The sequence below is a fragment of the Ylistrum balloti genome, unplaced genomic scaffold (genome assembly GCF_031769215.1).
Source record: "Ylistrum balloti isolate Yb309-2 unplaced genomic scaffold, AGI_CSIRO_Ybal_v1 Utg369650, whole genome shotgun sequence".
Lineage (NCBI taxonomy): Eukaryota > Metazoa > Mollusca > Bivalvia > Pectinida > Pectinidae > Ylistrum > Ylistrum balloti.
In genome coordinates this window covers 331,051-358,747 of record NW_026781906.1, presented here as the reverse complement: position 1 = coordinate 358,747, position 27,697 = coordinate 331,051, and the positions used below count along the sequence as shown (strand labels likewise).

The 27,697-nt window shown below is 36.3% G+C and overlaps 1 protein-coding gene across 1 annotated transcript; it reads left to right on the top strand.

Annotated features, from left to right (window-relative positions):
• Nucleotides 1–250: 250 nt before the first annotated feature.
• LOC132556611 (amiloride-sensitive sodium channel subunit alpha-like) lies at nucleotides 251–23,414 on the top strand. The gene is made up of 13 exons (XM_060221047.1): nucleotides 251–276; nucleotides 1,658–1,792; nucleotides 2,335–2,398; nucleotides 13,703–14,059; nucleotides 15,560–15,768; nucleotides 16,484–16,564; nucleotides 16,760–16,851; nucleotides 17,895–18,058; nucleotides 18,954–19,043; nucleotides 19,278–19,398; nucleotides 20,798–20,873; nucleotides 22,049–22,124; nucleotides 23,004–23,414. The coding sequence occupies exons 1-13, from the start codon at nucleotides 251–253 to the stop codon at nucleotides 23,412–23,414; spliced, it is 1,902 nt and encodes a 633-aa protein (XP_060077030.1).
• Nucleotides 23,415–27,697: the final 4,283 nt, after the last annotated feature.

The window sequence follows — 27,697 nt, the reverse complement described above, 5'->3', positions numbered from 1 at the left end:
CAAAATGTTATTTTACGACCGAATGTATTAACTTCTATGTCCTCTGAGTGGCGTGTGACGTCATCTGGTTCCTGGAGATAGTCAATGAACCCCTCGAGAAGTCTTTGAACACAGTCGTGAAGTGTATCTCCAGGTATAAAGTCTGGTTCCCTTTCAGTCTAACTGTAGAGGTCTCCAAATACAAATACTTTACTGTATTGTAATGATCGACATTATTCTCTAACAACGGAGTGTAGTCTTCGTCGAAAATATGACGAAACATTGTGCCTTCCGGCGGTAAGTATGTTAACGCTATGTAAACTTATTTCTGAGCAGATAAAGCCTTTCATCCACTCTAATCCACACGATTTTTTTAACTGAAATATAATTGTCTTTTGATTTGAATTTAAGCATCATTTCTCTTATTTTCACACAAAAGGAATTCGAGCGTCGTGCATTCACACAATGCCAAATCTTAAACAGGTGAGAACTTTCATCATAAACATTTAGATGGTGTCATCACCCGTTTTGCGTAGAAGACATTAATGCAGAGACCATCGTATCATAGTATCGGCTAGTTATGAATTGCGAACACAATGTGGACAGTTATACTTATGATTACTCTTGGAACGAGTGGTTTACATGTGTCCTACTTATGTAAGAACCACCATTCCTGGCCGAAACAACCATCTATTGAACTAGGTTTCCAAAATATTGAGGTACCTGTTTTGACTATTTGCGATGCAAACCCTGTAAGAAATTCTGCGGTCAAAAAATTTGATAACAACGACTCCGCGAAAACACTGGTTAACGCTGTCGACTTATTTACATCTACGTTCAGTAAATTTGTATCACGGGATAGTTAGTAACAATACACGGGTGTGATATACACACCAGACACGACTAAGGAAAGATCTCATTACCAAACACTACACAGGTAAGATGTAACCACCAGACAAGACTAAGGAAATATCTCATTACCAAACACTACACAGGTAAGATATACACACCAGACAGGACTAAGGAAATATCTCATTACCAAACACTACACAGGTAAGATATACACACCAGACACGACTAAGGAAAGATCTCATTACCAAACACTACACAGGTAAGATGTAACCACCAGACACGACTAAGGAAAGATCTCATTACCAAACACTACACAGGTAAGATGTAACCACCAGACAAGACTAAGGAAATATCTCATTACCAAACACTACACAGATAAGATGTACACACCAGACACGACTAAGGAAACATCTCATTACCAAACACTACACAGGTAAGATGTACACACCAGACACGACTAAGGAAACATCTCATTACCAAACACTACACAGGTAAGATATACACACCAGACACGACTAAGGAAACATCTCATTACCAAACACTACACAGGTAAGATGTACACACCAGACACGACTAAGGTAAGATCTCATTACCAAACACTACACAGGTAAGATGTAACCACCAGACAGGACTAAGGAAAGATCTCATTACCAAACACTACACAGGTAAGATGTACACGTCAGCTGTGACTAGAGAAATATTTCAAGTAGGTCAACACATGGTGTTGTTCGCCATACAGACTTTTCATTCTGTGAATTTATAAATTAGTTATAACATTTTCAAATTGTTTTTTGTAATTTTATCAAATTTGTGATTTTTGTTTTAGTAAACAAGGACACAGAAAGAAACGTTATATCATCACATTTGAACAGCTCAAAATATCTAGCTATGGTAACAAGCCAGATGATATCATAACAGCATCAGAGCTGGAATTTGAACGACTTTACACAACGAAAACGAGGTAAGAAATATCACACTCACGGGTAATCGTAAACAAACACATGAGTCGTTATCAATAATTAGATTTAGTAATTAGTGTGCTATCTTAATTAACGAGCTTTGTTCTGTTGCTTGTTAATTATTTCTTCGTGTAAAGTAGAAAGACGTGTACATGCTTTTAAAAACCACTTTTGTGATCCATTTCCATTTCCCGCGAGTTTTCTCCTTACCGTTACAGTCATCATGATGTACTCCAAATCGGTGGCATTTCGTTACAATTATTGTAACGCAAACGAAGACATTGCTGTGTCCCCCTCCTTCCTCCTGGATGTGTACCTTGGGTTTAGTTTTATTCTTTTGAAAACTTCTTGCTGTGTTTAAGTTGTTTTTGCTGCTGTGTGTTATATCACAGGTACAAAGTGTCTTCCTAGTATTATCTCTCCTGTGTTGACGTTGAAAGTAAAGTTGATCATTTCGATGGTTTTGACTTTGTTGATTTGAAGAACATGATAGCTGATATATAGACCTATAATCGGGATTTAAAAGATTTCACCTATAATGTAGTACGGACGATTCTCCCTATTCAACTTTGGCTATTTCACCAGTGCTCCGATCATTTGTTAGACATGTAAGTTTGTCTACTGCCACAGCTAGTGATTTGGGTTTTTCTCTCCCTATAAGATTGGTAATTTGAACCAGAGACTACATCACGTGTTTGGTAGTACTGTTTATAACAGATTACATATGTAGATATTTACTTATACTGCTATGGCTGGTGAAACTGCCACTGTTTGGTACTGGGTGTGGGAACTTCAGAGTCGTTAAAAGGCTGAACAGCACCAACCAAAAGCGATGCGATCCGCCTTGAAAACCTGGGTCTCTGGAACGCATATTACAGAACTTTGGCGAGTTAAATAGTATTGGGATCTATAAAATATCTTTCCAGGTTTTCGTGTGTAAATAATAACATATCAACAGTCTAAAATGGTCCAAATGAGTTTAACGAACACAAATCTGTAGTTTGAAACAAATTTTGCCCAAAGTTTTTTTTTTTACAAAATTAAGATTAAACCGATAATTTCTGAGATTTCTTGCAAGGATTGATAAAAAAGGCCGTTTTTTTTAAGATAATACACCAATCATGAAAAATGGCGTAGCTTACCTTCACACCTGTTTCAGGCATGTCAGAGACTGTGAACAGGAGGCGATGCTTACAAGTTGTGGAAATTACGACGTGAACAGAGAAAAACTGTCTCACATTGCGGGTATCACGGACAGAAATACCTGCACCTACAGATTGCCACAAAATCTCCAATCAGATAATTAATTGTATATATATATATATATATTGGGGTTAGACGATAGTAAAGAGGCAAGCTTTCGGAATGATAAAATGAAATGATAGAAACTGGTAACATGTTTATCGTTTTTAATATTAATTATGAATTATCTGATATCAGTGTAAAGGCCAATTAAAGTTTTCTGTATATCACTGCGGATGCATCACGACAACATGACACGGTAAATGGTTATAACAGAAGTGTGAATGTCTACCAGAATTATCACATAAACATGTAGATGGCTTCTATTGTGTTATTTCAATCTGCAAAGTGTTTAGACAGCTGCTTCGTGATTGGTTTCGCTGGATGAAGATGAAAATTTATTTCGATGAATATAAGACAAATAACTCAATCAACAGACAAAATCCAGTTGAAAATATTAGAAATATGACATCCAAGTTTAGTGGTCTGATTGATTAAAAATGCAAATATTCCCGTTCACTGATTAATGCAAAAACGCTTGGCAACTTGATGGGTATTCTATTCTCAATTTTCTTTACAACGTAGGGAAAGAACCTAACGGGCATGAAATGTGTGCCCGTCAATGGCTCACTCGGGACTTCTCGGTGCGTTTCGTCTAGACCAGCATACATCAGCATCGTACGTCATGCATGTTTATGACAGCACATTAAGGTGTTGAAGAAAGCTAACTGGGTTACATCCTCTACTCCATTCTTCTCTTCCCCTTACAACTAGCAAAGTATAATCCTTTGTCAATATTCTGTCGATACAATAAGGAGTGGTCAGAGTTTGTTTATCTACCGATGTGTCAGTTACCAAGTCCATGCATTTAGACATCCGTTGGTACATCGGTTATCTCCCTTTGAGTGTTGGGAAGTTTACAGTTCATGTTAAATACATGTTCTTATTAAACAGACGGTGCAGGTGTAAAGTATATGTGAGGATGTAAGTAAGATGGAGGATTGTCGACAACTATCTTAAATATCAGATAAAGGTGAACTTTGGTAAATGTGAACATTTATCTAACATAACAGATAAAGCTGAACTGAGGTAAACGTCAACATTTATCTAACATAACACATAAAGCTGAAATGAGATAAACGTCAACATTTATCTTACATAACAGATAAAGCTGAACTGAGGTAAACGTCAACATTTATCTAACAAAAGAGATAAAGCTGAACTGAGATAAACGTCAACATTTATCTAACATAACAGATAAAGCTGAACTGAGGTAAATGTCAACATTTATCTCACAAAACAGATAAAGCTGAACTGAGATAAACGTCAACATTTATCTAACAAAACAGATAAAGCTGAACTGAGATAAACGTCAACATTTATCTAACATAACAGATAAAGCTGAATTAAGGTAGACGTCAATATTTTTTCTAGCATGACACATAAAGCTGAACTGAGGTAAACGTCAACATTTTTCTAACATAACAGATAAAGCTGAACTGTAGTAAATGTCAACATTTTTCTAACATAACAGATAAAGCTGAACTGTCCAACCTATATTTATGTCTCTAAAGATAAAGCTGTGGTCGCAAACATCCGGCAAAAATCAAGGAGTAAAACCCTTTCCAGTTAAAGTAGTCTCCATGGGAATGCTTAGGAGCTATGATGGGAATATGGGTGCCGGGGCCAAAGCATTTTCCAATTTTTCACAAAACTTTAATCATTTTTCTTTTTTCATTCGAAAATTCTCACACCAATCTTCGTCCTTAAAGTCATTAAGTACGGATTTGTCGTACCATTCAGTGGATCGGACTTTCCTTCTAGTTTCCTTGATTCGGGAACATCCAATAGCTAGTCCTATGCCCAAATAGCAAGGGAATACCCTTTTCTGTGAAAATTCACCAGTCTGAATCGGTCCATCTCCTTATTTCAAATGGCAATTTGGGGATTTACCGACGGTACATAAATCTCTTATGAACGCATAGCAAATTAACTTTTACTTATGTGTGTAAAATTACTCGTGTGTAAATTTGCATATATAAGCAAATTTTCGTCGTATGAATGGGGTATTAATAATTTCAACATATCGGAATATGTATCCTAGGACCTGGAGGAATAGCCAGATCTACATACTCTGTACAATAACATTGTCCAACTTCATGCTAAACTCCCTTTACAGTGTATAAAAAATAATTCAATAAGCCATTAATACACCTAGCTTTCCGTTGTGATTTTTTTGTTGCGTGTTACACTTCTATTTGTGTAATGTTTCCATTAAGTCTCTCTTAAGATACATGAATATATTATTATATATGTAGTTATTATCATAAGTCTTAATAAATTCGTCTATTTCTATATTAATGAGTATGGTTATTTTGTTTTCGCACGCTCCTTTCTGTGCCTATATAGGTTTGGTTGGTAGTGGTTTACATGTCTTGCTTTGTATATACTCCCGGAGATACAACATCCATGGTCACAATTAGGATTTAAATAGGTTTTCTGTTGTATTGTTGATATTTATTGGTGAACCTTTTTAACAGGTTCCAAGGTCCTGTAATATCTGTAACAAACCCAACTAAAAATCTGCAACAGAAGCTGGACGGTTTCATAAGCACTTAGTATTGACAGACCTATCCACAGTTCCATTGCTTCTCCAAGGTCCGACGCAAACTGAGTAACCGACAACAAAATCCATTCATGATATGAGAATCTTCTTAATTCAAAGCGTTCATTATACACGATTGTATTATTTTTCCCGGTGGTATTCGAAAACTAATTACAATATTTATTTGATTAATCAAGTTTTTAAAAGAATGTCGTTATAATTAAGAAGGTGTACCTACCATAATTCCTGGACTTTCTCATATCGCTTCTAGATTAAGTTCCCCAAAATAAACGACCAGTTTCAGTTCAGCTTTATCTGTTATGTTAGAAAAATGTTGACATTTACTACAGTTCAGCTTTATCTGTTATGTTAGAAAAATATTGACGTTTACCTCAGTTCAGCTTTATCTGTTATGTTAGATAAATGTTGACGTTTATCTCAGTTCAGCTTTATCTGTTATGTTAGAAAAATGTTGACGTTTACCTCAGTTCAGCTTTATCTGTTATGTTAGAAAAATGTTGACATTTACTACAGTTCAGCTTTATCTGTTATGTTAGAAAAATATTGACGTTTACCTCAGTTCAGCTTTATCTGTTATGTTAGATAAATGTTGACGTTTACCTCACTTCAGCTTTAACTGTTATGTTAGAAAAATGTTGACATTTACTACAGTTCAGCTTTATCTGTTATGTTAGAAAAATGTTGACGTTTACCTCAGTTCAGCTTTATGTGTTATGTTAGATAAATGACGTTTATCTCAGTTCAGCTTTATCTGTTATGTTAGATAAATGTTGACGTTTACCTCACTTCAGCTTTAACTGTTATGTTAGAAAAATGTTGACATTTACTACAGTTCAGCTTTATCTGTTATGTTAGAAAAATGTTGACGTTTACCTCAGTTCAGCTTTATCTGTTATGTTAGATAAATGTTGACGTTAATCTCTGTTCAGATTCAAATTCGGAAATTTATCTCAAAGGAGATAATGGCTCCTTGTTTCCAGAGTGGCGAAAGCCATTTGGGAAAGTACTATGCCAATAGTTCTTGGCGACCCAGCTTATCCTTTGAAGACTTGGCTTTTGAAGCCATACACCAACAGATCTACCCTTACAGAAACTCAGTCTACTTTCAACTATCATTTAAGTAGAGCACGAATGACCATTGAAAATTCGTTTGGTAGTTTGAAAGGCGTCATGTTTACAGACTTATATTTTTCCCGCCGAAGCACACACAACCATAAGAACGCTTAAAATAGAGACTGATGCAATACACATGACAAAATACTTACATAAGTAAATTTGCTGCGTGTTCATACGACAAAACTTACACACGGGAGCAATTAATTTGCGACAACATTAATGTAAAAGTTAATTTGCACCTAGTCCTGACCAGGTGCAAATTTACTCAACTGTGCAGAATTTGCATATGAGCAAATCAGTTCACACGACAAAAATTGCACATGTAAGTAAATTAACATATGTGTAAAATATACTGAGGTATGCAAATCGTGTCGTATGAATGGGGTTTTAGATCGCTGTATGATGATGTTAAATGTTGTGTAAACTATGGTGGCTTAATACATTTTTTTTTCAAAAACGAACGTAGATTTTGTTACCGATAATGAATACATTGTACTTAAATGATTTAGAAGAAAATTTTATCAAAAATAATTGCACATCAATAAAAACAATTGACAGTTAAGAATACAAGCGATAAGTATAGATGGTTTGCAACAGATACTCATCCCCTACAGGAGTATACATGTACAATCCGATTTGGTTTGTATAATCCGCTGATAACTATTAATTACTCAAAATCTACTTTATACGTTTATATTTTATCTAACCGACATTTTCACTTTGACGCCATGTCTTAAGAGTTTAAACCACCAGCCCGTTGAATTAAAAATCGGTTAGCTTCGGTGACGTCCGTTTCCCCAATAGTGTCCGGGGCTACACCGTAAAGTGCATATGAGTACCGATCTTATACACCCTATCATTGGATCGGTAAACGTGGGTGAACGGTAATCATAACCAATGTGACAGTTCACTGAAGCGTGCCATCAGATAGTCCGGACACATCTGACATGAATCAATAATTATCTAACACGTTTGGTACCGGTACGTAACACTGGCATTACGAGAAGAGTGAAGTAATAGTTAGCTCGTAGGCAGGCGACATCTCAGAGAAGTTATAATCACCTCATCAACATACCAGAACATGGTGAGTAGTAACGTTTCTACGTGTATGTATCCTCACATCTCTTATTTATTCCTGTCTAGAGAAATTAACAAAATATTTTTCGACCTTGGATCATCGGCGATAATCCGATCCTTAAACATCGCCGATAATCCCGACGAATTAGTATAAGAGTTATATGAAAATTAACTTACATTGTACAAGACGAGAAGAACAAAGACAGACAGGTGGACAGTTGAGTACACATACAAAAGTATAATAGTGGGACAACTAGTGTATGAATAGTGCCGGACAATATAATTTTACATGAGCTAATTGGCGTAAAATGCATGATCAAACACCACACATTAGGCTTGAAATGTTGAACGTAATGATGAACTTGATTGTAAATATTTGCCTAGAAAACAAAGTTCTTTTCTATTACGTACCGTTATGGTAATTGTACGAGTTTATAATAAGACGGACGGTTCCAAAAATATCTTTTACGTAACTTTATATACAGAGGACAAATCAAAATAAAATGGAACTAGTCTTCTACTAAATTCTTGTTACCATGAATACGAATCCGATGTACCCTTGGAATATTTTGATATCTTCTTTCAATAATCCCGTCGATAATCCCATCCTGCCAACTCGTGATAATCCCACCCTCCCATGTCGACGATAATCCCACCCTCCCATGTCGACGATAGTCTCACACTGACCTATTGACGATAATCCCACCCTCCCATGTCGACGATAATCCCACACTGACCTGTTGACGATAATCCCACCCTCCCATGTCGACGATAATCCCACCCTCCCATGTCGACGATAATCCCACACTGACCTATTGACGATTATCCCACACTGACATGTTGACGATAATCCTACACTGACCTGTTGACGATAATCCCACACTGACATGTCGACGATAATCCCACACTGACCTGTTCACGATAATCTCAACTGACCTGTTCACGATAACCCCACACTGCCATGTCGTGATAATCTCACACTGACCTATTCTCGATAACCCCACACTGACCTGTTCACGATAACCCCACACTGACCTGTTGACGATAATCCCACACTGACCTGTTAAAGATAATCCCACTCTACCTTGTTGACGATAATCCCACTCTGCCTTGTTGACGATAATCACACACTGACCTTTGTATATCTGTGATAAACCGGACCTACAAAGAACAAAAGTAACCATAACGACATGTATTTATTTCTCATAGAATATATATTAGAATGACAGGTTTCATATTATATCAGAATAATCTTATTATAAAGATTTTAATGCAAAAGGAATTGGGCAACAGTCAAAGCCTACGAAAGTCCGCTCCTTAGAAAATTAAACAGAACAAACGTCAACCACAAATATCAGTCCGTTTCTCAGACTTGGTAGGTAGGTCGGCACAAACAAACTGCCCATACAATTCTGCGACCTGTGCCGATTCACACTAGACAGTTGATGAATAGACCAAGTTTTGTGGGTCTATAGATAATACTAAAAGTAATAATTACAATCAAAATATTGTTTCCTTTTTTATTTAACAAAAAATCATGTCTTTAACAATGAAATGTACATGTAAACAGCGAGTAAACGTAATCTTAATGTGCAGACATAAAAAAAATCATATAGACATGATGACTGATTGAAAAACCTCTGTTATTATAAACATACTTTTGTATCATATGTGTTCCGGGTGACAAGTTTTTATTCATTTAGCTTTAGGTTTACATGCAAGGTACACAATTTTATCATACAGATTACTTTTCAATACATTATTCAAATTCATTTTTCGTTTCTCAATAGACAGTGTAATTATACTTCGTTAGAATTTAACGGATATGTTGTTTCTTTTCCCTTGTAAATCCATACTTTTTACCCATATGAGATTTCCATGTCTCACTCTAGGTTTGAGACGGGGAAATTCCTGTCCGTCGGAACACCTCGCCTCGATTACAGTACCCTCCATCAAAGCACTGAGACAACAAAAACACATACGGGTACCTAATAAAAGTAAAAATTACAATTAAAATACTGTTCAATTCAATTTTTGTGCGCTTGTGACATTTTATCAGACACGACACGGCACGGCACACGGCGCGGCACGACACGGCACGACACGGCGCGACGCGACGCGACACCACACCACACCACACCACACCACACCACACCACACCTCACGACACGACACGACACGACACGACACGACACGACACGACACGTAACGTCACGACACGTCACGACACAACTCGGCACGACACAACTCGGCACGACACCACACCACACCACACCTCACGACACGACACCACACCACACCACACCACACCACACGACACGACACGACACGACACGACACGACACGACACCACACCACACGACACGAAACGAAACGACACGTAACGTCACGACACGTCACAACACGTCACGACTCGACACGACACGAAACGAAACGACTGCAAACTTCGTTAGTTGATGAGTTCTCCTACGCACAGCCGCTTTACCAAGTCGTCGACCAGGGCCTGCTTGATGAACTCCACATAGCTTCACTGCTTGCCCGCTTTGTGATGCTTAAACATATCATTCACATTTCCATACTTCCCTAAAATATAACATAGCATAACTCCTTAATACTAATCTGATATTTCTTAATTAATTAACGATGATGTAAACCATATGTTACATACTACTAAAATATGTTTTAAATACGAAATAAAAATATGCGTCTCCATTTTAATCACGAAATAACATAAAATCGCACAATATGCAAACTGACAGCTCACGGCTTCCATACATTTTCCATCGGCGCGCGTACCCAAAACGTCCTACTTTGTGACAATAGAACAGCACTTCCATACCTTGTTAAATACGCACGATACAGAAAACATAATTGCATATTCAAAACTCAAGTATGCATTTATAGTCCATATACCATTGTAGTACATACACAGTACATGAATTTAGCATAAAAATGACATAAGTACAACTTATTCCACTTAAATGGTCACGACTGATTAAAGTGCACAGACACCTAAAGTGTTTGACCCAGTAATAACAGGGTACAATACAAAAATACCGACGAAAAAGAGAAGAATCAAAGTTCACTTAACTGTCTTCTGTGATTGATTCATATGCCGTAATTGTGCAATAAATTCATATCGGATAAACAAGGTAAATATACAATGTCTGTTTCCGTAAACTGCTCACCTCGTGCACGTCTACTCGTGTCGTATTGCCGCAAAACAACGGCGCCCAGCTTATCAAAGTTATTTATCCAGGTTAAAATTTTAAAAAACCAAGATACAATGTACAACATCAACTCCATATACTACCCACAATATACATGTCTGCGTGACAAAGCGAACTTGCTTTAAGGTACATTTATTGTGTACGAGATAGTCACGAATTAAAAGGACCTTTCGGCTGAAGTATTGACTTATCTAGACTTTCGTAAAAAGTAGTATGGAGAGACTGAGACTATAGTGAAAACAGGTCGAATTGGTGATTTTCTATGCGTACTTTAGTTGGCATCAATTAACTAAACCTGGTCACACCTGTAGAATCACGCGAGCCTTTCACGGCCCCCTCGTCCCTGTTATTACTGGCCCGCTGCGGCGTATACAGATGATGTTCTTGACTTGCCGTTTGAAATAGGCTCTTTTCCCTATACATGTACTTTGGATTTGCCACAGTCAATGATAATGATTTTGCTTTGTGAAATGATTTTTGATTTGTTGATCTAGGACTCGAATTGCTTCCACTCCGATTTGGTGAATTTCTGCCTTCTTGGATTTTTGTGTTTTCCTTGTGTTTACAGAGGCGAACCCACCTCCTCTTCCAGTTTATGTGACATGCATGTACGGTGTATCGCATTTTTTGCATGAAGTTTTATATACGCATTGTATACACATTCTACACCGTTCCCTTCAAGTGTGTTATCCACAGGATGGACAAGGATTGTGAGGTTTCATGACTGTTGCAATACAATGGCTTCGTTATACCGAATGTTTTCTGATAATGTTTTTATATCCCTTCATTTGATTCTTTTCCTTGAGGACTCTTTGCTTTGTCTTTTTTTCCTGTCCTCAAGTTGGTTGAATTGCCAGATCAGAATATCTAAATGTTTCCATGGCACTAGGAATGTGATTTTAGTCTTTGTTTTTTGCCCTGTTGTTTCGTTACAATCTACATGTGATTCCACGTCCCCATATATTTTTCATGAAATGTCACAAATACCGTAAACAGTGCTGTTTATAATCCTCATTATGTTGTATTTAAGCATTTTTCAATGATTTTGTATCCCAATCCCCAGTGCCGTCCTCGATATTAACACGGAGTTATCTCCTCTTTGTGTGTGAACAGACTGCTCAACTCAGTGAACTGTGGCATCGCCATTTATATGGTGTTTCGAGTTCCAGCAAACCTCTGATTTCCTCAGATTTATTAATTTAAGATTTTTACATATCACTTTGGTAAATGTTTTATATGGTGTCAGTGACATTGTAATTCTCCCTATCTGTCAACACCCATCAGCTAAAACTCAGAAGTATGGTATGTGGTATGACCGAGTTCCAATTAGACCAAACAAACTTGGGAATACCATGACAAATATCAGCATTGCTTATGGATTGTCTTGGACATATACAAATCATTCTTTGCGGGTCATATAGAGATTTTTATTTTAACCCAAGGTCCGTAACCCCGCCCAAAAGATCTCTGGACCTAAAACAAAGTCAACCGGCTTAATATAACTTGTTGATGTACATTACAATGTGCTATATCCTTACTTAACTGTGCTAGATAATTAAGGGACCCCAAACATCATTTAACAGACATGTATGATATAAACCCGTTGTCCCATGACTAGAGTTGTAGTGAGAGATTACATTATTTTACTACATAATGTACAAATGTAAGATATACAATCAAACAATATTAGTACACGTGTACTTACAGTCTAAAGGTTGTCAACTCTTTTAACTCCTCATTTTGTACTAAGTATCTCTTTTTAAAACCTACGACTTTTTCACCATCTGTCCTCAATTGGCAAAGACCACCAAGGTTATAGAAACATGAATCAAACAAACATTCGTTATCTTTGTATAATATCAGAACTATTGAGAGAGACCGATATTTTAAGTGTTAGTTTTTTTCCATTAGCGCCCTTGTACAATGTATTTCCAGTGGCAACAATTTGGGATGTTTTCACTTAACCGCTGACAAACTCTAATTGACCATTGAACAAGCGTGTGGCCTGTGGGTATGGGTCATTTTGTTATTTTGGTAAATTGTGTTTTGTAATTTATTCTTTCAATGGTCCGTAACAATGTGTTTTTTAGGAAAACCATTCACTCAATCGGTACTCATCGGAAACGAAACCATATAAAGTATTTGAATATGTTTAGAAATTTGCTTAAAGCATTGAATTATCACCTCTTTTCTAAATGTCCTTTAATGGATGGCGTGTGAAAAAATCTTTTGGGAAAACCTCTTCTCTACAGTGAGAGAGTTCAGTATAACAACGATACAGTAACGTTCCTTAACGATCAATCCATTCAAAATTACAAATATACTTGACTCAGCAAGAGAAAATTAAAACGGTGACAAACAGCTATCAAGATACAGTTCAAAATTTACCTGAAATGCATATTTCTATCAAGATACAGTTCAAAATTTACCTGAAATGCATAAACACAGAAAGACAAACTCCCCCCCCTCCAAACACCTTCCCCCTCCCCCCCCCCCCCCCCCCCCAACAAAAAATATGAAAAATTCAAGAACCTATATTGACTCCTTTCCAAAAATAATCATTTGTCTATATTCTTTGAAAGGAATTATTAATTGATAATATATTTTTTAAAACGTTACAGGGATCTGAAGACGAGGAGCGAAAGAAACCAAAATCATTAAAGAGAGTGTTGGGTCGGTTTGCTGAGAACACATCAATATCCGGCCTTCCACATTTATACAATGCCAAAAGGACAGTTGGCAAGGTGTTCTGGGGAGTCTTGGTCATCACCGGTTTTTGTGCCATGTTTGTCCACCTATATTTTTTATTCGCCGAGTTCCTGTCATGGCCGAAAAAGACAACAATATCACTAGGTTTCAACAATCTACAGCTCCCAGCCATCACCTTATGTAACGTCAACGTTATACGAAGATCTCGACTGGATTTAGCTGCCGAAAAACTCGTAGCATTTACAAGTAAAGTAGACCCGGCAAATTTAGTAAGTAACTGTTGCTCCGTTAAATTGTCTGATGTATACGATGACCATAACATAACGCCTATCTCACCTAAGCTGGGTTTGTAATATGTCTTATACGTGAAACTTGTCACTGTGTATATTTTCCTGCTTTTTGTATTAAAGGTGCCACTGTGTGTATCTTTCCGTAGTTCTACCTGCCTTTTGTATATTATTGTGTCAATATATACATCATTTTCTGTCTGCCTTTACATAAAAGGTGCCACTGTGTGTATCTTTCCGTGGTTCTACCTGCCTTTTTTATATTATTGTATCAATATATACATCATTTTCTGTCTGCCTTTACATAAAAGGTGCCACTGTGTGTATCTTTCCGTGGTTCTACCTGCCTTTTTTATATTATTGTGTCAATATATACATCATTTTCTGTCTGCCTTTACATAAAAGGTGCCACATTGTGTATCTTTCCGTGGTTCTACATGCCTTTTTTATATTATTGTGTCAATATATACATCATTTTCTTTCTGCCTTTACATAAAAGGTGCCACTGTGTGTATCTTTCCGTGGTTCTACCTGCCTTTTTTATATTATTGTGTCAATATATACATCACATTCTGTCTGCCTTTACATAAAAGGTGCCACTGTGTGTATCTTTCCGTGGTTCTACTTGCCTTTTGTATATTATTGTGTCAATATATACATCACATTCTGTCTGCCTTTACATAAAAGGTGCCACTTTGTGTATAATCTAAAGTTATTCTTTTGCGATCCTTTTATTGTCCGTGTTCTATATTCCATTATTTATTTTTTTTGTATTTTTACAGACGATCGAGTGTTTTTTCTGAATCCTTTCTGTCAAAACAATCTATCTGTTATTTATATAGGATGTTATACTTAGTGGAAGGCGGTTTTTATATGTGTTGTCCTTGCTTTGTTTACATTTGATTTTCTGAATAATTGTATGGCATTCAGTTGACTTTCACGAAATGCAACTGACGTTCCTCCATCATTCTTGACAAGTACTGAATATAATAATCACTCTACGGTTTTCACTCGTGCTGAAAAGTATTGTTATTATGACAATTTGGGTGTATACTCCTGTAAATCATTCGCATGGAAATATATTTTTTGTCGAGTTTAAGCTCTGTATGCAGATGCTAGGACAATAAAATGATAAAAGACGTCATCGATTTTACGCTTAACGCAGTATCTACCTAATCTCGTTCATTTCGTTTAAAATCCATTTCACAAATTAACAGCTCTTTCAGTGTAAGGCATAATACATGTTGTATTTTACTCATTAAAGTAAAAAGAAAAAAAAATGCACACGTAGAAGCTAATAAAACCACAATTCTACGTATAATGAAGAATATAGGATGACACGTTGCACAATGACATAATACCGGATTGAAGCCGCCCTTTAAATCTAGGATTTCTTTGTAAAGTCACGTTCTTAGAATGAAAGCGCTATTATCATTATTCAATATTAAATTGTATCATCAATGTACGTTTCCGTCTGTGAAGTTGGGCGTTACCGACCCTGATGATGTGGATGTGAAACCGTATGATTATGATTACGGTGTAGAAGGATCCGGATCTGGCGATGAGTATTACTACTACTACGACTACGAAGATTACCACGATGAAACTGCAAGGGAAAGTGGATTCTTCGAAAGAGACAAACTGTCAGAAATATTCACTAACTTTCGAGGCCTATACTTAAACGAATCAAGGTAGATTATCGAGATTTCTTGTTCATCAAATCAATACATCAGTCATTTGACGAGTAAAGTCAAAATTGTTGCCCTGTCATTTATTGAAATTATGCAATGGTATATAATGCAATTTTGTATGAATGAACATGAATTTTTGACTGGTTTTAATATTCCTGTCTCGCCGTTTTGATTTGCGCAAATTACTTCCCTAGTACATATATCATTAACAAATCCCGAACTCACGAGCCATTGGTGTGATGTCAGCTTGATTCTGAAGTCGGCATATAATTACCTGCTGTATTTCTACTTTATAAAAACTACTATTTTCCACTTGTCATTTGAACAACGCTTCGTGTCTTTTCGAATAAGGACGCAATGAGCGGTCAGGTGGCCTACTGGTAACACACTCGCCTTTTACTAAGCCGGTCGGGGTTCGATTCCCAGACGTGGAAAGATGTAGGTCTGCCTGACCACAAGGGTTTTTCCCCCGGGTACTCCAATTTCCTCCCACAGTTAGATCCCTGCCACGCTTATATCAGGGCCCACAAGAGTGATTAGTAGAAGTTGTTATAACTTGTTTCGCAATTGTTGTAAAGTACATAAAGTTTATAGGTTCTATAAGCTTTTACACAATGTTTTTTCTATAATGTATATGAATGATTCCTTTATACACGAGGACGAATCACCAACAGAAATTCCCTTACGCAAAATTAAAGAAAAAGATTTTTTTCAGAATTAACCGCATTTCAATGGGACATGATTTCAATAAGACTCTTAGCAACTGCGCCTTCAACGGCTACAGGTGCTACTCGGAGTAAGTAATTTTGTCTGCTCATGAGTATAATATCTATTTCGCATGTATGTAAAAATCAGTGGTTTAAGAATTCGTATACAAAATAAATACCAAGTGTTGATTGCAATGTTTTCCTTGTAAAAATCACCGTATGACGGCTTTGCAAATGTACCTAATGTAAACGTGTCTTTAATAAGGACGTTTCTACGGTTTCAGAAATTTTACACTATACCAAACTCCTAAGTATGGAAATTGTTACACGCTGGATATGAAGAATTTCGTTATCAAAAAGCCAGGACCAAATGCGGGTATGTGGAATAATTGTTTTGTTTTCATATTGCTGAATCATTTATGTTCTTACGTCGAATGTTTTACTATTAATGTTTCCAATGTTTAGGTGTTTTACTGCGTAACATATATGTCATCTTTTCGTTCCTGGTGTCATATTAGACAAAAACCTAGAAAGCTTTTAGTTTACCATTGAATCATATTTACGCGATCATCCTTTAACATTGTAAGTGTGACCAGTCCTGATGTAGTAATACAGTGCGATTCCACTGTCGTAAGTGTTTTTGTATGTCCCATCGAGGGCCGATTTCGTTTAGATTCCCAATACACAAAGTTCTGGACATCAAACCAAAACCTTGATCAACGTATTGTTTAAGCCCTGCATTGAATTCTATTAAGTAAACTACAAAACTAAACACAGAGTTAGACAAGGCGATGAAAACCAAAACCCGGATAGTTATTGTGACGGGACGTCAACACAAGGACAGATAGGCAAAAGCAGATTTCTTTTCAAAGCGATCACGACACAGAACATGTCATCATTATCAACATCAATAAATGGCGTTATCGTAGTTTTAAAGAATCTCGGAACTGACTGATTGGTCGAAGAGCCGTTTCTAACGTAACGTGATCACATCATGAATGCTACCTGTCATAAGGCTATCTTAATTTTAGAAGAAAAAAAAAACAAACAAAAAAAAAAAAAAAAAAAATGAGAATGAGAAGTTTGGTGAATGGCTGTTACAAATGTATAAGTATGATCGGATATACAATTTATATGAGGCAAACTTGATATTTTCCAACGGACGTCGAATTGACTTAATGACTTTTATTCCTACTTATCAGGTTTTGCAGCAGAAATCTATTTATCTAAGTGTTGAAATATGAAATATCCGTGCAAAGTATATCATAGATCGTTATGATATGGCTTCAGTTTACTTTATCATTGAACACTTACGTCAATTACTTACACAGCTGTACTTGTTATAAATCTGAACGTACCTTTCTTAAATGATCATATTCATCCATAAAGATTTAAAGAATACTTTTGATTTCTATCTAGGTCTGTCTTTGACTCTATACCTGGAGACACATGAGTATCTGCCGGGTGTTACTGATGGGTATGGTCTGCGTGTTACCCTACACGCTCCCAACACTGTCCCATTTCCTGAAGAAACTGGCTTCTTCATTCCGGGAGGCCAAGAAAGCAGCATTGCTCTCAAACAGGTTGTTAGCTTTGTCCAACATATGTTTATAAAATAATAATCATAATTTGTTGACTCCTTTAAAAAATAACACCGGTTTCTATATACGTTGATTTCCATTTATCAAAACCATTCGAAACATTAGTGTATGGTGTTTCGCTGACTAGCAGCATTGTTCCGTCCTCCATGATTCGACAGTGATTCTTGGGGGCAAAGACTGTGAATTGTACAGGACACATATTTGATACATAAGCTAAATTCAGTTAAATTTACGAAAACCTTTCTATCTTCCCTCTGAATCTGTACTATTCATCCAAAATATACAAGAATTTCGGACAAATATTTGTAACATGTTTATGATATTATCAAAACATTCACAGAAAAATGGCAGATGCAGTTCGTTTTTAACGATTCCACTTTCGATAAAAATATTGCGACATATTGATGTTGAATTTATGATAATGCAGGTTTAAGATTTTCATTTCATTATAACTTGGTTGTAAGGATCTTATAGCAAACTTAATAGGGCAACAGACAAAGGCTATGAAAGCCAGATCATTAGGAAATTAAACAGAATACACATCAACTTAATTACAAAACTACACAAAGATGAATCTAGATATCTGCATAACAGTTATAACATAGTGTGCAATGATGAAATATGAGAAATGTAAAAGGGAAAAATGACAACTAATTCTTTTTATCATTATGCTACACATTTTTTTTAATTTATAAAAATTACCACAAACATCAACCCGTTCCTCAGATCTGGTCAGTAGGTCAGACAAGGTTTAAGATTGGTGCTGTGGATATAGCTCAGAAATATACTACTAGCAAAGTATGTTGATTATTAAAATAGACTTTTTAGAAATAGTGTGTAATGTGATAATCCTACCATGACTTTTACTTCCGGTAAGACAAAGATCACAAGAATCGGCCGTCCTTACGGAAATTGCGCCAAGGATGACGAATTCAAAGCTTTATACAACAAGAGTTACAACCGGCAGGTAAATAACAAAGTCGATAAGGAATCACCTTGTGAGTATCAGTGAGTACATATGTATATAGTTACACTATGTACCAGGTAAACAGTCATTGGAGTTTTATATCAGTAATGAGCTATTTAACCTCAATTATCATTTTCACGGAATTTTCGTTGTAAGATATTTGTTTATCTGTGTTTAACTCAATATAATTTATTATTGTTTATTTTAGTAAGTGTGTACATTTTTCTCTATCAGTCCTGCCTGTTCCTGTGTAAAACCACACAGACATTACAGCGATGTGGATGTTTTGACCCCATGCATGCAGAGATACTATTTAGTGCCAAAAGCTCAAAAAAGGAATGTTCGTCACAAGAAGGTACTTGTTTACCAGATTCTCTCGAGAAAAAATGTTTAATTACATAGTTTGTTTATTTACTTCTAATTGTTATTCAGTTCGTATATCCAGTTTCATAACTTATTGTACACACGGTAAGTAAAAAAATGAAAGAATTCTTTTACTCCCCCCGTCCCCCGTATACCACGATACGGTAGCAACCACTATAAGATATATCCCATGAGACAGTAGGTACCACTATAAGATATTCACCACGAGACGGTATCTACCACTATTAGATATTTACCACGAGACGGTATCTACCACTATTAGATATTTACCACGAGACGGTATCTACCACTATAAGATATATACCACGAGACGGTCTCTACCACTATAAGATATACACCACGAGACAGTCTCTACCACTATAAGATATTTACCACGAGACAGTATCTACCACTATGATATATATACCACGAGACAGTAGCTACCAGTATAAGATATATACCACGAGACAGTCTCTACCACTATAAGATATATACCACGAGACGGTATCTACCACTATAAGATATATACACGAGACAGTATCTACCACTATAAGATATATACACGAGACAGTATCTACCACTATGATATATATACCACGAGACAGTAGCTACCAGTATAAGATATATACCACGAGACAGTCTCTACCACTATAAGATATTTACCACGAGACGGTATCTACCACTATAAGATATATACACGAGACAGTATCTACCACTATAAGATATTTACCACGAGACAGTCTCTACCACTATAAGATATATACCACGAGACAGTAGCTACCACTATAAGATATATACCACGAGACAGTCTCTTCCACTATAAGATATATACCACGACACAGTATCTACCACTATAAGATATATACCACGAGACAGTAACTATCACGAGACAGTAACTACCATTATTAGATATATACCACGAGACAGTAACTACCATTATTAGATATATACCACGAGACAGTCTCTACCACTATTAGATATATACCACGAGACAGTAGCTACCACTATAAGATATATACCACGAGACAGTCTCTTCCACTATAAGATATATACCACGACACAGTATCTACCACTATAAGATATATACCACGAGACAGTAACTATCACGAGACAGTAACTACCATTATTAGATATATACCACGAGACAGTCTCTACCACTATTAGATATATACCACGAGACAGTAGTTACCACTATAAGCTATATACCACGATACGGTATATACCACTGTAAGACATATACCACGAGACGGTATCTACCCCTATTAGATATGTACCACGAGACGGTATCTACCCCTATTAGATATGTACCACGAGACAGTAGCTATCACGAGACAGTAGCTACCACTGTAAGATATATATAACATTACTGATGATAGAGTTTTTCTTTGCAGAAATTAAATGCATGATTAAGACAACTATCCAGCTGACGAAGAAAACGATATCCTGTGAATGTCCTGATCCCTGTTCGTAAGTAACCTGATTTTTGGTAATTAAACGTAAACCATACTTCTCACAATATTCTATGTTTTCTGTCTTGTATAGACAGTTTGACTATTGAAGTCAAAATATGTTGTGGCTGTATTGTATAGAACTGGTATGATATATGTAAAATCCATTCATATTTGATACGATGTAGGACGAATCCCTGTGGGGTGATGCTTGTTCATATGAGTATCTTTATTTACAGAGAAAACTCCTATTCACAACGCCTTACCTCGCGACAGTGGCCCACAGACGGTTATGCAGTGAGTGATTTTCTTAATAGGTTGGATCGAGATTTTTTCTTTAATTTTAATTTTAGTTCGAAAATGTTGTGAAGATTAATTCCTGCTGTCTGATACCAGGTATTGATCTACATAATTTAGGATGGTATTGGTTAAAATTTCTCGACCGTGTGTATATGGCAATAATTGGCTTACACATATAAAAGTCTTATATCTCAGAGTATAGTGATAATTGGATAGACTAACTTCCAAAGAGGCCACAACCAGTTGGAAACGGAATAATAATCAGAAATTGAATGAGCTTGTATGCATAATTATGAAAAATCCACGTTTAGGTTCCATGTAGTGTTTGTATGTATGTATAGATGTTGAAAAATATTGAGTAGATAGGGCGATAGGGTACATTATGTAGATAGCCCCCACCCCCACCCCAACACACACGCCCATTGGACATCTCGTCTATGATATCCTATGACTTTCCTATATAATCATGATAAGAGATAGTGTTTCACTCTTGGCGTATGTACACGTTTTATGTGTAGGATTCGCCTGACGATAATTTCTATTAATGGAAAATTCAACCGATGATGGAGTCAAAAAGACAAATCCTGCATCAGCTGCTGTGGTGTTTTGTTTTCTTTTTGTGTAGCTTCTGTTACTGTTGTGTCCACATTTTTTTTAACCCTGCACCAAAGTGTGGACTATCAACTGATATTGTAATGAGATACAGCTCTTTAAAGAGTAAACGTTTTAGAAAAAGTTGATCATCGAAGAAGAACACTCAAAATTACCTGATACTTTATACACTAATGATGTGTTGTAATTAAAGAAATAGGATTGTGTTGGGACAACGTATATTAATTTGATGTGTAAAATCCTAAAATGGTCATCATGTGTTTCCATCTTTTGTTTTTATAGGAGAAACTTTCTTAAGTTGTCGGTATATTATGAGGAATTGAACTTTCAATCCATACAGGAACAGCCTGATATTGCGGTAGGTATATATATACAGAATATGATAGTGAGGTAGGTATATATATACAGAATATGATAGTGAGGTAGGTATATATATACAGAATGTGATAGTGAGGTAGGTATATATATATATACAGAATGTGATAGTGTAGGTATATATATATATACAGAATATGATAGTAAGGTAGGTATATATATACAGAATATGATAGTGAGGTAGGTATATATATACAGAATATGATAGTGAGGTAGGTATATATATACAGAATGTGATAGTGAGGTAGGTATATATATATATATATATATATATATAAACAGAATATGATTATAGGGTAGGTATATATATATACATAATGTGATAGTGAGGTAGGTATATATATATTAATTTGATGTGTAAAATCCTAAAATGTTCATCATGTGTTTCCATCTTTTGTTTTTATAGGAGAAACTTTCTTAAGTTGTCGGTATATTATGAGGAATTGAACTTTCAATCCATACAGAATGTGATAGTGAGGTAGGTATATATATACAGAATGTGATAGAGGTAGGTATATATATACAGAATGTGATAGTGAGGTAGGTATATATATACAGAATGTGATAATGAGGTAGGTATATATATACAGAATGTGATAGTGAGGTAGGTATATATATATACAGAATGTGATAGTGAGGTAGGTATATATATATATATACAGAATGTGATAGTGAGGTAGGTATATATATATATATATATATATATATATATATATACAGAATATGATTATAGGGTAGGTATATATATATACATAATGTGATAGTGAGGTAGGTATATATATATATATATATATATATATATATATATATATATATATAGATTGTGATACAGGCATATTGATTATTGGTCCTTATGTTTCAGAATGCACAGTTCGCCTCGGATTTCGGCGGCGCTATAGGTCTGTGGATTGGCCTTTCTGTTCTAAGTATGTTTGAGATAATTTACCTGTGTGGTATGATAGGGGGTTATATCATGGAAAAATCGCCTGAACATGTTCCAGCAAAACAACACAGAAAAAAACACAATAAGCGTCCGTATCGAGGTTTAAAATGTTCCTTCTCTCCAAACTACAACTTACATGTATCGCCTTATAGTGATGTTCAGGAGAGAACAACAGAGCGCCTTGGCTCGAACGGGGGACCACTGGAGAAGAAGTTCAATATAAACCGGAAGTTACGATACCCCTCTGCTGATAGTAGAGAGTTCGATGAACATCGTACAATACCAACCAAGTATCACACTAATTATGGCTATAGAAACCAACGTTGGTGAGGATATTCATCGAATATTACTACTAACACGTACAATAGTACATACAAAGTGTATTGAGTTCGCGTTTATGTGAATTTTCTTTCCAGATTATCAAACGAAAAACTTCTAATTTGACGTTTGTCTTTTGAAGACTGTGATGATTTGTTTGGACTGTAAAATAAATACGGAAAGACGATATTCCAAAATGGCCACACTGACTATATTGTGAATTAAAATGTTGATTGTAATTGTATTTGTTTGTTTGTGTTGTTATTTTTAATCGCTTATTGATTTCAGTTTTTTATCGATATTTCGTGAGAATTACAGAACAGATAAAAACAAAATCTCAAAATAGATGTGCATATTCCATTTGATCACCAGATTTAAGACTGATCATGACAACAAAATGGCCGACAGATGGACATCTTGGATTTACACAATGAAAGTTTGTTATCACCCTTTACAAGCTGATTCTTTCTCAGATCTTCATAAGAAGGTTCGCACTTGGATGCTAGTTGTGTCCTTTTCATTTTGGAACTGATAAAAAGACTGACCGAGAGGCGGCCGTCTTTGATTTAACAATTAAAGATTAGTATCTTCCATATAATTGAGAGAAAGAATTGGAGAAAGGATAGAAGAGAAGTGAAAACACCATAGTCTATAAGAACAAAATAAGACCATAAAAGGAAGCTGCCAAGATCCCTGTATGGTCATCTCGTGATTCTTTGTGATAAAATACGAAAATATACGGAATATATGATTGTGTTTTTGAAGTAGTGGGTCTGTGGCACTTGGACATAATCAACAAGATTTACCAATATCCCCTAGGAAACACCAGCTGACGCAAAATTTTGATAATGACAAAATATTGTGTCGGCAACAAGACACAAGTGAAGAGCACCTTTAGATACAAATATAGAACTAGATACAGTAGAGGCAAACAATGAATTAAACTGTATCACACAGCTGGTACGTCCTTCTAGGACTCGTCAGTGATGTTACATCATACAGCTGATTCGTCCTTCTAAGACTCGTTAGTGATGTTACATCATACAACTGTTTCGTCCTTCTAGGACTCGTTAGTGATGCTTCATCATACAGCTGTTTCGTCCTTCTAGAACTCGTCAGTGATGTTACATCATACAGCTGTTTCGTCCTTCTAGGACTCGTCAGTGATGTTACATCAAATAGCTGTTTCGTCCTTCTAGGACTCGTTAGTGATGCTTCATCATACAGCTGTTTCGTCCTTCTAGAACTCGTCAGTGATGTTACATCATACAGCTGTTTCGTCCTTCAAGGACTCGTCAGTGATGTTACATCAAATAGCTGTTTCGTCCTTCTAGGATTCGTCATTGATGCTACATCATACAGCTGTTTCGTCCTTCTAGGACTCGTCAGTGATGTTACATCACTATTATCTACAGTGTGATTTATCAATGTGAATACATACCGCAAGTCTATAAAAGGATTTATAAGGTATTGCAAACACATAGTAATGCAAATTCGAGAATGAATGGGTTTGCTTTGGCATGTCGTCATTACTGGGTATTTCAGTCCTCATGTAGTTATATTCAAAGCTACACAAATCGTTTGGTTCCCGAAAAAACCAACCGGTGAAACGGATATATAGAAGTGGGCAAACCTTTCTCATTCCAGCAAACTTGTGCCAAGTCAGAGATTGGGTTTCTACTCGATTGCGTCACAGGATAACCCAATGATGACAATTGCTAATGGTACCGTATTAAGGGTATATGTGAGAATCTAATTCCAGCTTTGTGAAAAAAGGGACACAAAGCGCTGGAATGGATTTCATCGTTTACTATACTACAACGTTTTACTAGAAATCAGAGGGTTGATATCTGTCCTGCCGTTCTGTGCTGCATTTTCATCAGAGTTGAACCTAAGTTAGAATACTGCTTACCATATGAATATCATCCTATGAGTTCGATATTGGTCAAAATCCGTCATTATTTGACAGAGTTACGGGACTTTAAAATCCATGAAGTAGACAATTTCTTCGTTTCCATCAAATAAGTTATGTTTTGCTCTCGGATTTAAACCAAATTTGTTACGCTATATATCAGCCAGGTCTCGTATCGGTCCAATATTGATCAAAGTCTGTCGACATTTATCAGAGTTACGGGACTTTGACAACATTCAAGTAAATCCGTCAAAAAACTTAAATTTTACTCAATATTATCCACTCTAAGTCAAAAACCCACGACTACACACTCCAGGACAAATACCCACTACTACACACTCCTGGACAAGTACTCACCACTACCCACTCCAGGACAAATACTCACTACTAGACATTCCAGGACAAATACTCACTACTACACACTCCAGGACAAGTACTCACTACTACACACTACAGGACAAATACCCACTACTACACACTACAGGACAAACACTCACGACTACCCACTCCATGACAAATACTCACTACTACACACTACAGGACAAACGCTCACGACTACCCACTCCATGACAAATACTCACTACTACACACTACAGGACAAACGCTCACGACTACCCACTCCATGACAAATACCCACTACTACACACTCCTGGACAAGTACTCACTACTACCCACTCCAGGACAAATACTCACTACAACCCACTCCTTGACAAATACTCACTACTACCCACTCCAGGACAAATACCCACTACTACCCACTCCAGGTCAAATACTCACTACTAGACACTCCACATGTTATAGGACTGGAAATAATGTGTTTCAAGAGAATAAGGTAAAATTGTGTAATGTGTAAAAGAAATGTTACATTATTCTAAATATTTCATTTCAGCAAATGTAGAATTATATGTGATGTGTGTTATGAAATGTAACGCTATTGCATGTGTTTTGATTAAAAAAATCTGAATGGTCGTATCTCAGGTTACAGATAACACAGGTAAAAACACAGGTAAATGAACTATTTTTTTCAAAATATTTAGAGAAAAAATATATTTATACATTTTTTTCCATCTCTCAATTACATTTTTCTATAAAATATCACGTCACATCCTGTTCACCTGTATTTTTGAGGACAAGTTACCTGTTAAAACAACACCTTGGGACACTAGCCACAATTACCAGAAACATACTTTTGGGACAGTTTGGCACCTGGTACACACTAAAATCTATTATATTTATATTTTGGATCTGGCCTTTCAACGAATTCTTTTAAAAATAGACAAACACTCTTTCCATACACTTTATCAACATACACTGATGTGGGGTTCAATGAATGTGTTCAGTTCCCATTATGGCGAGAAATAGCCGATTATATGAGCATGTAATTATTGGACCGTGACGGGGTCAGTTTATACATGTAGGTTTCTTAGCTCAACCGGTTAAGTATATTTTTAGATAACCGAAGAGATGTATCCATTTACTACAGTGGTGTAGACGAATAACAGGATGGACTATCTAATTTACTGAAGCCTCTGTGCATGAAACAAGTGTACAGTTACCGGTGTCGATGAAACCCTGTCGATACGCCTACAGACATGTGAGTGGTGTCTGTCTACAAGGCTTGTAGGGGTTCCACCCGTATATGTGGTCAGTATATATACTGTATAATTGTACTGAGAGCCCGGATACCGTGTGTCAGAGGATAAGATACCTTCATTAGGTAAGTGCTCTAGGCTTAGTGTGTTCTGATTTGTTTTAAACGTTGTCATGATTTCAGTAGTGTGTACACATGTCAGTGACGTATTGTGTAATGTACATGTCACTGCGTAATGTAACTATAATGTCGGTACATCACAACCACGGTGCGAATATCACAATTCAATCTAAACGAAACCGTGACTATATAATTAATATCTTTTTCAGCATAGATATATTGAGAATAGTAATGGAGCTGATTGAAAAATCCTTATTGAAATCGTACACATCGATTTACCATTACAATAAAGATATGATGTCTAATTCTAAATTCTTTATAGATCTAGCTAGATCGACTTCCAAACGTTCACGCGGTCCTGAGTGAGTCATTTATAAAACAGGTTTGCGTTGTTACTTACACTAGTTTTAAAAGTCATTAGAATGAATTCTTAAAAGTCACAGAATAGTCAGAAATTTTGTCACTCGGGTGGAATAGTATAACTCAATATTGTGTCCCAGCGAGGACTGTAACGGGTACAGGGGACAATCTCCCTCCACAGGGGACAATCTCATTCTACAGGGGACAATCTCCCTCCACAGGGGACAATCTCATTCTACAGGGGACAATCTCCCTCTACAGGGGACAATCTCCCTCCACAGGGGACAATCTCATTCTACAGGGGACAATCTC

What these genes read in the sequence shown, in the direction of transcription:
- LOC132556611 (XM_060221047.1), top strand. Translation starts at nt 251, where the DNA reads ATGACGAAACATTGTGCCTTCCGGCG. An exon ending in GGCTACAGGTGCTACTCGGA is followed by an intron (nt 16,565 to 16,759) that starts GTAAGTAATTTT and finishes CTACGGTTTCAG; the next exon opens with AAATTTTACACTATACCAAA. An exon ending in GAATGTCCTGATCCCTGTTC is followed by an intron (nt 20,874 to 22,048) that starts GTAAGTAACCTG and finishes TTGTTTTTATAG; the next exon opens with GAGAAACTTTCTTAAGTTGT.